The following is a 13,103-nucleotide window of genomic DNA, read 5'->3' as shown; positions in this document are numbered from 1 at the left end:
ATCATGGATAATAATGAGCGTAGAATTGGATTATATATCAGATGTGTGTGTGTGTCCACTTCTCTTTGACAGGAGCCAGAAGTTACCAGCCATTAATTCTCATAAAAGTCACCCATATCTGTTTTAACACCATTTCTAAACTGTTGCATTAACTCCAAGAGAGTTACTCTTGGACTCATTAATGTCATTTACTAACACACTCTACATAATCATTGGGGCCTCTAACTTTTGAGCATCTGTGACCTTATGTCAAGTATTTTATTATATGGAAATATAGCTCAGTTCAAAATTAGATATTTTATTATACAAAGGTTTTTATTTCAAATGGAGGGAACTATCATCCATGGGTGTTCAGGCTGGGTTTCAGAATGTTTTGTGTCTAGATTTTTTTAGTTTTAGTAAAAACAGCCGATTAACGAGGAGAAACGGTTCCTCACCTGATCCAAATGTAGCTGCTGATTGAGAAACGTTTACCTCTTGAGCAACCAGATGAGGACAGCTCCTAAACGCTTAAATAGAGCCACACTGGTCTGCTCAGCTTTTAATGAAAGCACTGAGTTTGTTGGTGCAGGTGCAGGTGCAGGTTCTGGTTCTGGTTCTGGTTCCGGTTCCATCAAACTGGTCAGAAATGTTCCACTTAGAAACTGAATTCTGATGCATTTGAAAACAGACCCTCACTAGAGGCTCTAGTCAGGAGGAGCCTCCCAGAGCCCGACTGCTCCTTCAGGTTCAGGTTTCAGTTCTGAAGGCTGGTGGAGTCAAAACCAGCAGCTTTTATGAAATGTCAACATGAAAGAGGAGAAGGTGGACAAGAGTACAGAGGTGAATCTCTAACAAAAAAAAAAGTCTTAAAATGATGATCGGTGAGGAGCAGATGAGTAAAACGTCCTTTTTTATCAGTTGATGTGAGTTGGACAGATTTGAACTCAGTCTGACGTCACTGGTTTTGATGGCTGCGCTTTGAGCTGAGTGGTTTTTCGGAACTCCACTGTGATGTTTTGTCCTCATTAACGTCGTTTATGATTGTTGTTGCAGATATCTGTGGACACGCTCTCTTGGGACTTCATGGTCTCCTCTGGAGACGATGACTCGCTGCTGGCTGCAGCACAGGTGACAGGCGTGCTTTCAATTTGTCGTCTTCACTGCTGAACACATGTTTATTTTCTGGTCTGACCCTATTCCTAGGAGGGTGTCTTGATCAAAGGGCTTTTCCTAGAGGGGGCTGGTTGGGACAGCAGGAACATGTGTCTGGTGGAAGCGGAGCCCATGCAGATGGTCTCTGCCATGCCTGCCATCCACTTCAAACCTGTGGAGCGAAAGAAGACTAACAAGAGTGAGTCTGTTCAGCAGCAGCTTCTTCTCTTGTGTTTGACTGACGTCTCGCCTTTGTTTCAACTGTGTGTAGGCATGTACGCGTGTCCCTGCTACTACTTTCCTGTGCGTTCGGGTGGGGCGGGCCGAGCATCTTTTGTGGTCAGTGTGGAGCTGATGTCAGGAGCTGTGAATCCAGACCACTGGATCAAGAGAGGAACTGCCTTGCTCATGAGTCTGGACCACTGAGAAATTTCAACCTCTGCGTTTTTACAGATATGCGTCTGACACATTCTACAATAAAATAAATCTGCTAAATGTAGTAAAACAATTTTCAAATGTAAAAAAACCCCAAAACTGTTCAGTTAGAATGTTATTAAAACATATATTCTGTCACCTGTGAAAGCAATAAAATGGAAAATGTTCCATCAATATGAAGAATTCTCCTTGTGAAATTTGGTGACGACACAGTTGGGATGTTTCCGTGTCAGTTACCTAGCTCCTTAATCGTGATGCATCATGGGAAGAGTAGTTCTGTGCCGACTGGTAGGTAAGGACGCCATAGATGTGAAAAATGTTAAATCAAATACTTGCCCTGATGTACTCTTAATTCTTGAACTGCAGGATTCCTTTACAGATTACAAATGACAGTTATCAGATATCGAAGGTGAAAGTTCTGACTCGAACTCGTCTCCATCTAGCGGCTTAAAAACAAACTATGCTTGAGCTAAAACTTGAGGTCAACTCTAAAATTGATTGTATGAGAAGGGTTTAAGACCAGACATAAGATACATTTTAGAAGTCCATTGAACATTTAATTTCACCTGCTCACAACAGAATAAGTAGTAGTCCCACACCCAAGATCAGCAGACCTTTACACCTCTACTTTAATCATGATTATGACAGACAATGGTACTGATTGTACAGGGATTGGACTCCTACTTGGAGGAAAAAGGACATGAAGACAGATAAATACATCTCTAAAAGAAGACAATCCATACAATTGTTAAATTTAAATATACATGTAGGTAAGAAAATGTTGAATATTTACAGTTCATACTTTAATATGTTAACCCCTCAGAAGCTAAACCACTACTACATGTAGAAAGTGACAGAAACAAAAGAGACATTTTAAAACAGAAGAGCCTGTTGGTGAAAGTCCAGCAGGTGGTGTCAGAGGGGTTGAAGCTCACTTTCAGCTGATTGGCTGAGAGCAGATGACCCCGGTGGTTTGTTTATTGACCCCAAGATTTCACTGCAATATTTCAGAATCAAGCAGGTGGAAGAGGCTGAAATTACTGCGAAACACAAATGTACAAACCTACAATCTGTGTTGAGTCAAAATCTAAGGCGCTTTCAACAATGTTATAACTGTTAGTGTAGCAAAGACATGATTTAAGATATTTTATAGTCAATTTTAATATCTAAACCAGAATCTTGATTGAGGTTACTGCTTCCCTGAACTGGGCCAACTGGAAGAACACGTGAACAAAAAAAGTTTGTTACTGCTATCGTACAAGTTTAAAGACTTGATGAGAAACTAATTTATTTCACCGAATTCTAAAACAAGGTAGAAAAGAAGATTCTAATGTGGGCGCCAGCTAAGCTCTTCGTGCTGTGACTCTGTATGTACACTATGAGCAAGTCGGAGTGTTTATGGCGCTTTGGTTGTAGGGATGACCACAGGAGGCACGGGGGCACTGACAGGGATCACACCGGTGGCCAGCAGGACGATGATGAGCACGATGACCAGCACGACGATGATGATGGCCACAATCAGCTTGACGTTCTTCCACCAGTAGGAGCGGGCCACCTTCTGAGACGTCTGCTTGAAGTGCTGCGCCTGCACAGACACAGAAGTGGTCACATGACTCATGGAGGACTGCGTCATACTGGCATTTACATTGTTCAAAGGGAGACGAGACGGCTGGTTCTGGAACATTCCAGCATGTGTGTATGTGTGTGTGTGTGTGCGCCAGTCAACACAACCTGATCTACCTGGTCTACAGACTTTAGCCCTCATGTGACGCACAGCATCACAGAGGCACTTTAAAGTGAAACTTGACTCCGGACTGACTCAGACCAACAGCAGCGCTCATGAGCGACTCTTTTTTATGAGGACAGAAATAACTCCAGAACTTCATGATAAATGTGCAGCTCCTCCGTTGGTGTGGAACTAAAGCCAGTATCAGCCACCTTGTTAACACATAAGAGGTTCAGAGCCACCGCTGATGTCATCGGTTCCACTGTCTGTTGGGTCAGTTACAAGGAGGGTCCCGTGCCGGCGGTGCAGCCAAGCATGGGACCGCTGAAAAAAGCTTGTTGGAATCAACCTCAAGCACTCGTGCACGTTCTGTTGACTCACTCCAGCCTGCAGATCCTCCGATTTATCCATCAGGTCATCGAGTCTCTCTCCTCGGGCCAGGATCCGCTCCACGTTCTCCGTCATGATGTTCTTGACTCCATCCACCTGATCTCTCAAAGTCTGCACCTTGTCCTCTGGCTCCACCTGTACTCCCACTCCTCCCTGCAGACAGATGACACAGGACACAACTCAGTCAGGAAAAATACATTTTAATCCTGCAGAAAGTCTTGTCCAGTAACTTTGGAGGGACGGGAGAAACAAACTCTCCTTATAATATTAAAGATTTTAGTGGATTCTGGTGAAGAGAAATGTGAGAGACTGGGAGGGATAGAGGGGTGGAGAAATGGAGGTATGGGGAGATGGAGGGATGGAGAGATGGAGGGATGGTGCTCCTGTGAGGCTTCCTTTCATGACATGTGATGGCCAAACTGCCACAGTTGTCAGATAAGTTGTTGCCAACCAACAGCAGCTGCAGAGAGCGTAGGAACCTACAGCTTCCAACACTCTGTAGGCCAAATCCAAAGGATGTCGGCTTATTAATCAGCCAAAGGCGCAAAAGCGGTCGGAGTCTTCCGGAGTCTCTCTGGGTCAGCGTGTGACAGCTACACCATCAACGAGAGCAGTTGTTGTTTTGGCTGAGGGATTTAGCAGCAGAACAAAGCTAATGGTCTCCAGGATGCTGACTTCCGCATTTCTGACGGCCTTTATTTTCATTCTTTATCCCTCCAGGAAATCACATGAAGGATCTTCCAGCAGTTCTGTCCATCCTGTTTAACCATGTAGAAGTTCACTGAGCTTCTGTCTTATTAGGCATTTTCTCATCAAACACAACCTTAATGCAGAGAAAAATGCTCCACTGACAACTTGGCACAATTTTACATTTAGAATAGTCGATTTTTTGATTTTAATACGAATTCTAAAGACCCCACTCACACCACAATGTCCATCCAAAATGGTAATTTAATTGTGTTTGAAATTGCTTCAATAAACTCAACCCCGACCCTGTGCAGATGTAGATGGTTTGGCTGTAAATGTCACATAATCCTGACAGAGTACTCCAGATCTCTTCACAGTTCATCAGGTTTGCTGCTTTTCGGCCAGTGACACTTTCAAACCTGGAGTCAAGACCTTCATTAAGTCAGAGCTGAAAAACTGATGACAGAAGAGTTTAGTCTGGTGGCTTTGAGAATCCAGGACCAAACAAGTTTGACCCAGCTAGTTTTCATCTGTAATGATTCTACACGGTGCCACAAATAAGAGGAAATATTTCATTGTTGACAGTAAATGAGCAACATTTGAAGGACTTTAGCTGAATCCTCCGAACTTCCGTCAGCTTCCAGGAGATTCCGCTTTTTTTCCCAGTTTATAAAAAACTAATATTCAGAAGAAGAAAGAACATATTCGGGTATCTGTAAAGATTCGAGTTTGAAGAAAAAGGTGTTTAATAGTGAGCGGAGATCCACCTGTTGCTGCTGCTCGTAATGGAGGAGAACCAAACACTCACCGGATCGGTGTTCATCGTGTTCGACAGATAAAGTCTTCTTTACACACAGAACGGCTGCAATTATCTTCAGCTCGACTCCTTTGTATTAAAATCTTTAGAAAAGTTGACACTCCACTTAATTGAGGATGTTTCTTCTATAGTTTTACTTCCTGGTTGTTGTTGAGAACTTTCGTCTCGAGCGTCGATGTGGCTAAAGCACAACCAACCACTTCCTGCCTTCAAAATAAAAGACTGACTTATGGCCAGCACGATTTCACACCACAGAAACTCATCGTCATCGTCGCTTCACCAAACTCAAATACAATTATTGGAAAAAAGAGATTTATGATCATTTTGTGTAATTTCCACACAAAACTACATTATAAAGTCGTATAAAATACATTTTTATATAAATGGAAATAATATTTAGTCTGGTCCCTTTATTTTCTTAATTAAATTTAAAAATACAATTAAGTTTAAAAATACAGTGCATGATTTTGAGTACCTTATGTATTTCCCACAAATTCAGATCACTAACATGTATTTACTGTAGTATGGTTTGAAGATTACGTCTAGATTAAAATAAAATAGTCAATAAAAGTTAAAAAAAAAACCAAAAACATTTAATTCCTCCTGAATCTACAGGGTTCGTTTTAAAGGCCATTAAAAGTAAAATCTATTTTAAAACGCACGATATTTGAAAGCACGAATCAAATACCCTTCAAAACGCCAAAAAAATCTACTTACGGCTGATAAAGTAGTTAAAATCAGTATAATATTGGTACGTTATCATGAATATCGCAGCGTATCGTGCTTTGTCTTGAAAACCCTTTGCTCTTGGTTTCCTCTATTCCCCACCTTGATGATGCAGTTCCGTTTTTGTCCCAACGAAGGCGCCACACCTGATTTCTACACTCGAGTTTTGAGGCCTTACGTCATTATTTGAGGCTCCGCGTTATGTTGATCGGAACAAGACCATAAATAATTGAATGAGATTATTTCTTCCACAACAGGCTAAACATTTCAGAAGAATACTCAGTTGATTTTATCAGATTTTTTACTTCAGCTTTTAGGCTCTTTACAGTGAATGTGTTTTCTTCATTAAAATATTTTTTTTGTCATTTTAGCTGTGTTGGAACAAATAAAGCTCAGGAGTCTAATCCAGGTATTTGTGATCGTACAGGTCCTCCCATCTTTATTTGAGCCTCCAACCAGCAGTATCAGCCCACTTTAACCTGCTCCACCTTTGCTGGAGGCACATTAGAGTTCATCCCTCAGCAGCAGATTAATGAAAATACCCAATAAGCAGAAAATGCTGAAAAAAAACTTTTATTTCTTTTGACGATGTGTTTTCATGCTGTGGATGATTTTAAGATCATTCATCTTCATAAAGGTTCTACATTAAAAGTACAGAATAAAACTGAGGATTTCACCTGGAGAGGAAACAAAATACATTTGAGCTCCAATGAGTCCTGATTATTTACAAAATCCTCCAAATTCAAACATAATAAAAACACCGAAAGAAATCCGATAGAAGCCTCGGCTCCAGAGAGGCTCCTAGGTTCTCCTCACTGGCCTTGTCTGATGATGATGTCCGACATGTCGTCGACCTTCACCAGCTCCAGATTCTGTTGGTGACAAAGTTCATACAAAAACACACGTGTCTTCACACGTGCGAACCAAAATTCCAGAGGAAGTTGTAGCTTCACTCACTTTTTCATTAGCCAGATGGAGCAGAGCCACAAAGGCCAGTGGCACCGACAGGTTCTGAGCCATCATGTTTGGTAACCTGCAGCAGCACAGACAGAAGAATCACTCGTGTTTCTGAAGCTGTCATAGATGTGGATGTTTTACTGGTGCGAAAGCTGACAGGTTCTGGCACCGCTTCAGTCAGAAGCATCAGCTCCGTCTGGCAGGTCTGCTGGTACCTGTGTAGCAACGTCTTTGTGGTCTCTCTGAATGTCTTCTCCCCACACACCTCCGCCACAGGTGTCGCCGCCACAGGTGTCATCTCCTGACAAAGACAGAGTTTAGCAACCGTGCAGCCTTGACTGAGCTGCTTCGACTTTGCAAAAGCAAAAAGAAGAAGACCCAAATGCAGGGTGCTCGGTGTACCTGTGGAGGCTTTTGGGGACTTTCTGTTAGAAGAGTCCACATGTTGTTCTTCAGTCTCTTCATGTCCATCTTCTTGGCGGTCTTTGCGTAGTTGATCTCAATTTTATTAACCTACAAAAACACAACGTGTGCAAACAAAAAACTGTATCAGCACAAATAAACAAATGCCTAAATGTGGCTTTGTTAAGTTTGGCTCACCCGATGTGGTTCAGGTACCAGGTCGCCCTCCCCGTAGGTGGAGATGCCCTCCAGATCTTGTGAAGGTGGAGGTATGCTATCACCTGAAGGTTGTGTGTCATCTGATCCGGCAAAGCCTTCCACATCATCATCACTGTCCCCACCCTGGACAGGAAATTGGTCAAAGAGGAAAAGGAAATGATGTTTCCTCTTCACACACATACATTCAGCAGCTTGGGCTGGACAACCTCAAACATGGTAGAAAAGATCACTCAGATGTGTATCTGCAGATCCCTCCTGACAGTCTAAATAAACAAAGTTTCTGGAGCTCAGACCTGGATGCCAGGGCAGAAGTTAGCCGTGTCGTTAGCATTGTTGTAGTCATAGTCCCCGATCCCCTCACCGATCTCTCCAGACAGCCTCCTCTGGGCCTCCTGACTCAACTACAAATTAAAAAACACACAAAATACATTTTTGTCTATCACACAAGCTCACATAAAACAAAGTGACCCCTGTCAACCGCCTGGTTGACTAAACGTGTGACCATTGTCGAGGACTCACTGAGCAGGAGGGTTTGAGACTGAGCTGGGACAGTGTCTCCGGGGGGAACTGAAAGTCTGCTGGCAGTATGGTTCTCTTGTTGGTGACATTGAGGGCAGACTTGCTGTTTGTTGTTGCTGCCTGTGGAGAGAAAAGAGTGTCTACAGGCAGAACTGGTGTGCTCTTAGTTTTGGTTGGGCATCATTTGATATAACAATGATTCCAATAGTTGAGTATTGTGTTGCTATGGCTACTTTAGCAAAAACAGAACATTAATGTCTTAATAAGTCAACAAGGATGAACCATCTTTGGTGCCTGATTGATCTGAGGATGATGGCTAAGCTGTCATCCATGCTGAACAACATGTCCCACCCCCTACAGGACACCCTGACAGCACTGGGCAGCTCGTTCAGTGAGCGGCTGCTCCACCCTCGCTGTGTGAAGGAGAGGTATCGCAGATTTTCCTGCCGGCTGCTGTCAGACTGCACAATAAACATAATGCCCGCTAGTCTGCAGACTAGTAGACATAAATAAATAACTGCTTTTACCACTGGACTCGCCCAATAACATTACAATTCTCTAATAGCATTTCAACCATTTTGCACACACTGAATATTAGATATTTCTGATATGTATATTCTTCAGGTAAACTCCTTTCTGTACAGGTATACAATAGGCTAATTATCCATTTATCTTAGATTATTGTATATATATTTATATATTTTCTATTCTTATTTCATTTTTTTGTATTATATATTTATTATTATTACTTATTTTTCTTTTTCTATCCTTGCATTCCTGAATGTCTTTTCCTCCGCATGTTTTTGCTGCTGTTGCGCCGTAAATTTCCCCCTTGTGGGACAAATAAGGGAATCTGAATCTGATGCACAGCTGGATGACAATGAAAATGTTCTTACTCTTGTTGTGCGAAAATATGTATCAAAATTGACGTCATCACTGAAGTCAATTTCAAAGGTCTTCTTGGCTTTCCTCTTACGCATCTCCTTATCAGGCAGGTGATCCACTGCAAAGGACAAAACACATTACAGCGCAGGGAAAAACGGAACTGGGCACCTTGTGCCACCAGGAGAAGACTGAACTGTTAGTCCAGCAGAAACACATTATGTCCTCAGCATCAATTTACAGATTTCACTTACACTTGTGTTTGGGTTTGAACTGCCAGTAGCCTGGTCCGGCCCAGGTGGCCATGGTCCGTGGGCTGAAGTAGGAGTACTCTCTGGGCTGAGAGGACAGCTGCAGGCACATGGTGGCGATGTCCCCCTCTCCGATTGGAATGACGTCCCTGCACCATCAGAAGGCATTCAGTCATTAATCCCCTGGTACCAGACCCGTTTGTACACATTCATTGAGCTTCATAAATACAATAGTCAGTCATTCTTATTTGCAGAAGACCACATCAAACATATTTTCCAGACAGAAGCTACAGGGTCAAGATTCAGTGAGAGAACTCTGAATGTCTGCTGTGATCCACCATCTTTACCGAGTTTTTCCTGAGCCAGAGGCTTCACATCCGTCCTTGTGCTCTTCAGCTCTGTCCTCACAGTCACCTAAACCCTCCTCACAGTCAGCATCAAAGTCAGGACAGTCGTCATCCTCGGGGTCGGCTTCAGGCTCAGCATTTACATCAAATACGTGATCGCCTTGTTTCATTTTCTCCAGAAGCTGATTCATGGCCTGAGAGAAGATGCAGATTCATGCAGAGGACCTTCTCACATCAGAAGAATTCCCTCTGTGTGATTCTAAAATTAGGTGATCACACCAGAGGTTGTAAAAGTTTGACTTTGCATAGTGTTTATGTCCTCTTTGACAGATAAGACACTGAAAGAGTTCCTGATCTTAAATATTGAATAAAACATCTTTTTTACTCATTGTTCTAACCTGCTCAGGCTTCCAGCTGCTGAAGGAGAAGTCCTGCAGTGAGGGACAGATGCAGCATTTTTCCTGGGAACGCTGCAGTCTGGCTGACAGAAACAACACAGAAACACAGACTGAAGAGTTCTACTGAGAAACAGTAGATGAGACACAACTAGGTGGGACTCAAGTTCAGAAGCAACATCAGAAGGACTCAGTCCACCATCAGCAGCAGATCATGTTCCTGGTGTTTGCGAAACAGTAATAAGCTAATCTCAGTTCATTCTTACACATGAAGGGGGATGCAGGAACCTTCTGCGGAGGTGGAGGAGAGTACAAGGGTATGGACTGGAGGAGGGTCATGTAGGATGGAAAGAGCAGCTCACAACGGCTGTTCTCACTGAAGAGTACCGACAGGAAGACGCCAGCAGTGCTGCTCTCATCAAAGGATGAAGCCATCCGCTGAAACATAGGATCCACCTGTGTGTGAGGACAAACACCTGGTTTAAGTACAGACGTAATGTCTGAAGACTGCAGTAATGTCATCACATCTTAAACATCATGACCCTCTGGCTATTCACTGACATCCTGAGAACAGGTCGGTCTTGTAACAAAGCAGGCAGCAGTAGGACGACCTTCAGATTTACAAAGGTTAAAAGAGGAGTGATGATTAGCAGTGATAATGATTAGCTACACCAGCCCTGTCTTCCTGTTACTGTGTAATGGGGTCTCTGTACCTCACACCTCCTCTCAGACTCTGAACTGTTGATGTTGCCCAGATTCTGTTCCACCGTTTTCTTGGGAGGCCTCTTTCTCTTTGGGTGCTTAGACACTTCAGCTCCAGCAGCGTCTTCATCCCTGCCTCCTTCTCCTGAACCGTGGTCTACGCCACATCAACACCAACGGTCAGATACCAGAACAATGTAAAGGTAATGTCTTAAATCCAATTTCAAAGGTTCCCACCTTCTCCAGGTTTGGTTTCAGCCCCAAGGCCACCTAAAACCCTGTAGGCATCAGCATGCACAGCATCCACCCTCACAGCATAGATCTTGGTGCTAGCATCCAAAGTGCCAGCTGCAACCTAAAAGAGATGAAAGGGAGTAAATAACTACAAAGCTAAATGTTTCCAGATAGATGAATTAAAAAGAATAGACAACAGTTAAGGTTAACTGATAAAACTGATTACAGACATGTCAAACCTTAAAGTTTGTGAGCTCAGAATCCTTCTGCTTCAGAATGTCAGCCATGTAGTCAATCAGATGTAGACCAAACGCATTCTTGGTGGTGATTTTCTGCAGAACACAGAATCTTACTTTAACATTATTCTCACGAGACACTCACAGATACCTATACGTCACATTATAATGTCTATGATCACACTTGCATTTTCTGTAGAGAGCTTGATGCAGGTGGAGTAATGCTCTGAGATTTGAGCATTTGAGAGCTTGGGAACAGCTGCAGGAGTGCCTGTAGTGCTGTAGGCAAAGAGCAGGTTTTATTTAGCAGATACAGCCCAACAGTGGGAAAAACAAACCTGGAGGGGGCCGAAAAATCTTCTCCTCTGACAATTTCACCAGTCTTGACCTTATAACTTACCTGTGAGATGTAGAGTCATTAAAAGACGATTCTGTTGCTGCCTGCAGGTCAATGACCCTTGACCTTCTGCGCTGACGCCGCTCCTTCTCGTCATCGTTGCCAGGAAAAGCCGCCAGCAGCGGCGTGCTGCAGGCAGCAGGAGACAGACCTTTGTTGTGGATGATGGAGGATGATGGCCACCCTGGGTGGACCCGGGAGATGGGGGTGGAGGATGTGCTCATTGTACTTGCCTGGGAACATGTTGACAACAATGTTATATGTTCAGAAAATGGCAGCTATAATTTCCGTTTTCTATTGTCATAGCCAGATAAAACATGGAATATTTGGGGATATTTAAATGACTGCATGACACAAATCTTGCGCAAAATCTAGAGTTTAGTTGAAACATTTGTTCAAAGTTAACCTATTCCCTACAAATTTTGTTAAAAGTTTCTTAATTAAAATGATTTTTAAAGCTTAACTTGGCTGGTTTGGCCCTGTAAGTAAACTTACTGTTGTAACCTGGAGGATCAAACTAATCATCACCGGGTCTAACCGAAACTTCAAACATGAACTGTTGTAAAAGCTGCCAGAGTAAAACTAAAATATGAAGGTAGGAAACATTATGTTGCCATCTCGCTAACGGTGTAGCATTGCTAAGCTAAAGGCAGTTAGCCTGTGCTAATAACAAGTGTCTTTACGACCAAGTACAACGGTACAACGTGTCTTTGGCTCGTTTAACGTACCTCTCTGAGCTTAAAACACAACGTTTCCGTCTATTCAACAGGTTAAAAACAGTAAAACCAGCGGAGCAAACCACTGAACAGGGTTTTCTTCCCGACCCGCGTTTGAATTTTGCGCCGAACGGTTTACGTACCAACGTGACGTAATTACGCAAACCACGCCCACAACACGCAAATTAAGAGACCAAATTAAAACAAATCATTTGAAAAAAATAATGATATAATATACGGTTTAACGTCATCATACAGGTGGCTTTGACACATGTTTGACTATATTTGTGGATAAATCAGAGCGATTGGAACTATTTTATTGATGCTTGATGACATAAATGTCAGATAAACTCTGCTTGACTCAACCACTTCTCACGTTTAGCTTCTTTAATCTTTTCGCCCCAAAATATTTGTATGAATTGAACACTTAAACATCGTTTACAGACAAATACTATAGGAAAACACTACAAGCTGGAGGACACTCAGCTTTATAGAAACAAAAAAGGAGCTTTCGATACAATCAATGGAATCGTGAATTTTACAGTTTATAGTCATGCAATTTATAGTGATTTTTCGATGCGCATCACGTCACATAAATGTAAGCAGCTGAGCGCCCTTTGTGTGAATTTTGCCATAATTTCAGACTAGTGCAATTCGCGCTTCTCATGAAATACAACCTCAATGTCGAGAGTGATTTTTACTTTTGTCTGCGCTTTTAATTCTACCAACAAATGAAGGAACAAAGGAACGACGCCTAATCTGGCCGCTAGAGGGCAGCAATACGACGGGATCGGTGTCACAGATTAAATGGCCTATCTTTCATTTGCTACCAAATAAAATCAATTTAAAGTCAATTCACTATGCAGATTTTCCACCTGAGTATTTCTTTGGTTTACTTTCCCAAACTACTTCACCTGTTTTGATACTATGC

The 13,103-nt window shown here is 42.6% G+C and overlaps 3 protein-coding genes across 3 annotated transcripts in view; 1 reads left to right on the top strand and 2 right to left on the bottom strand.

The window, feature by feature from the left end:
• The window catches only part of LOC130525914 (dynein axonemal heavy chain 2-like), a 46,145-nt gene extending 44,393 nt beyond the window's left edge, over window positions 1-1,752 (top strand). The window contains 3 exon segments of the mRNA XM_057033215.1: window positions 1,036-1,110; window positions 1,186-1,333; window positions 1,406-1,752. Coding sequence (XP_056889195.1) covers window positions 1,036-1,110; window positions 1,186-1,333; window positions 1,406-1,560 — 378 coding nt within the window. The 3' untranslated portion in view covers window positions 1,561-1,752.
• Window positions 1,753-2,180: 428 nt separating this feature from the next.
• vamp8 (vesicle-associated membrane protein 8 (endobrevin)) lies at window positions 2,181-5,410 on the bottom strand. Its single transcript, XM_057033216.1, has 3 exons — window positions 5,181-5,410; window positions 3,677-3,838; window positions 2,181-3,154 (listed from the first exon to the last, which is right to left on the bottom strand). Exons 1-3 carry the CDS (start codon window positions 5,193-5,195, stop codon window positions 2,966-2,968), a joined length of 366 nt encoding a protein of 121 aa, XP_056889196.1. The 5' UTR covers window positions 5,196-5,410; the 3' UTR covers window positions 2,181-2,965.
• A 1,062-nt stretch (window positions 5,411-6,472) lies between these two features.
• Window positions 6,473-12,314, bottom strand: ncaph (non-SMC condensin I complex, subunit H). Its single transcript, XM_057033871.1, has 18 exons — window positions 12,185-12,314; window positions 11,460-11,689; window positions 11,248-11,338; window positions 11,063-11,155; window positions 10,827-10,944; window positions 10,601-10,746; window positions 10,154-10,343; window positions 9,891-9,973; window positions 9,493-9,686; window positions 9,149-9,294; window positions 8,909-9,015; window positions 8,013-8,132; window positions 7,787-7,894; window positions 7,473-7,616; window positions 7,275-7,385; window positions 7,088-7,173; window positions 6,873-6,948; window positions 6,473-6,787 (listed from the first exon to the last, which is right to left on the bottom strand). The coding sequence occupies exons 2-18, from the start codon at window positions 11,678-11,680 to the stop codon at window positions 6,728-6,730; spliced, it is 2,094 nt and encodes a 697-aa protein (XP_056889851.1). The 5' UTR covers window positions 11,681-11,689; window positions 12,185-12,314; the 3' UTR covers window positions 6,473-6,727.
• Window positions 12,315-13,103: the final 789 nt, after the last annotated feature.

Source organism: Takifugu flavidus, chromosome 5, assembly GCF_003711565.1.
Source record: "Takifugu flavidus isolate HTHZ2018 chromosome 5, ASM371156v2, whole genome shotgun sequence".
NCBI classification, from domain to species: Eukaryota; Metazoa; Chordata; class Actinopteri; order Tetraodontiformes; family Tetraodontidae; genus Takifugu; species Takifugu flavidus.
This window is presented reverse-complemented; position numbering and strand designations above follow the sequence as displayed.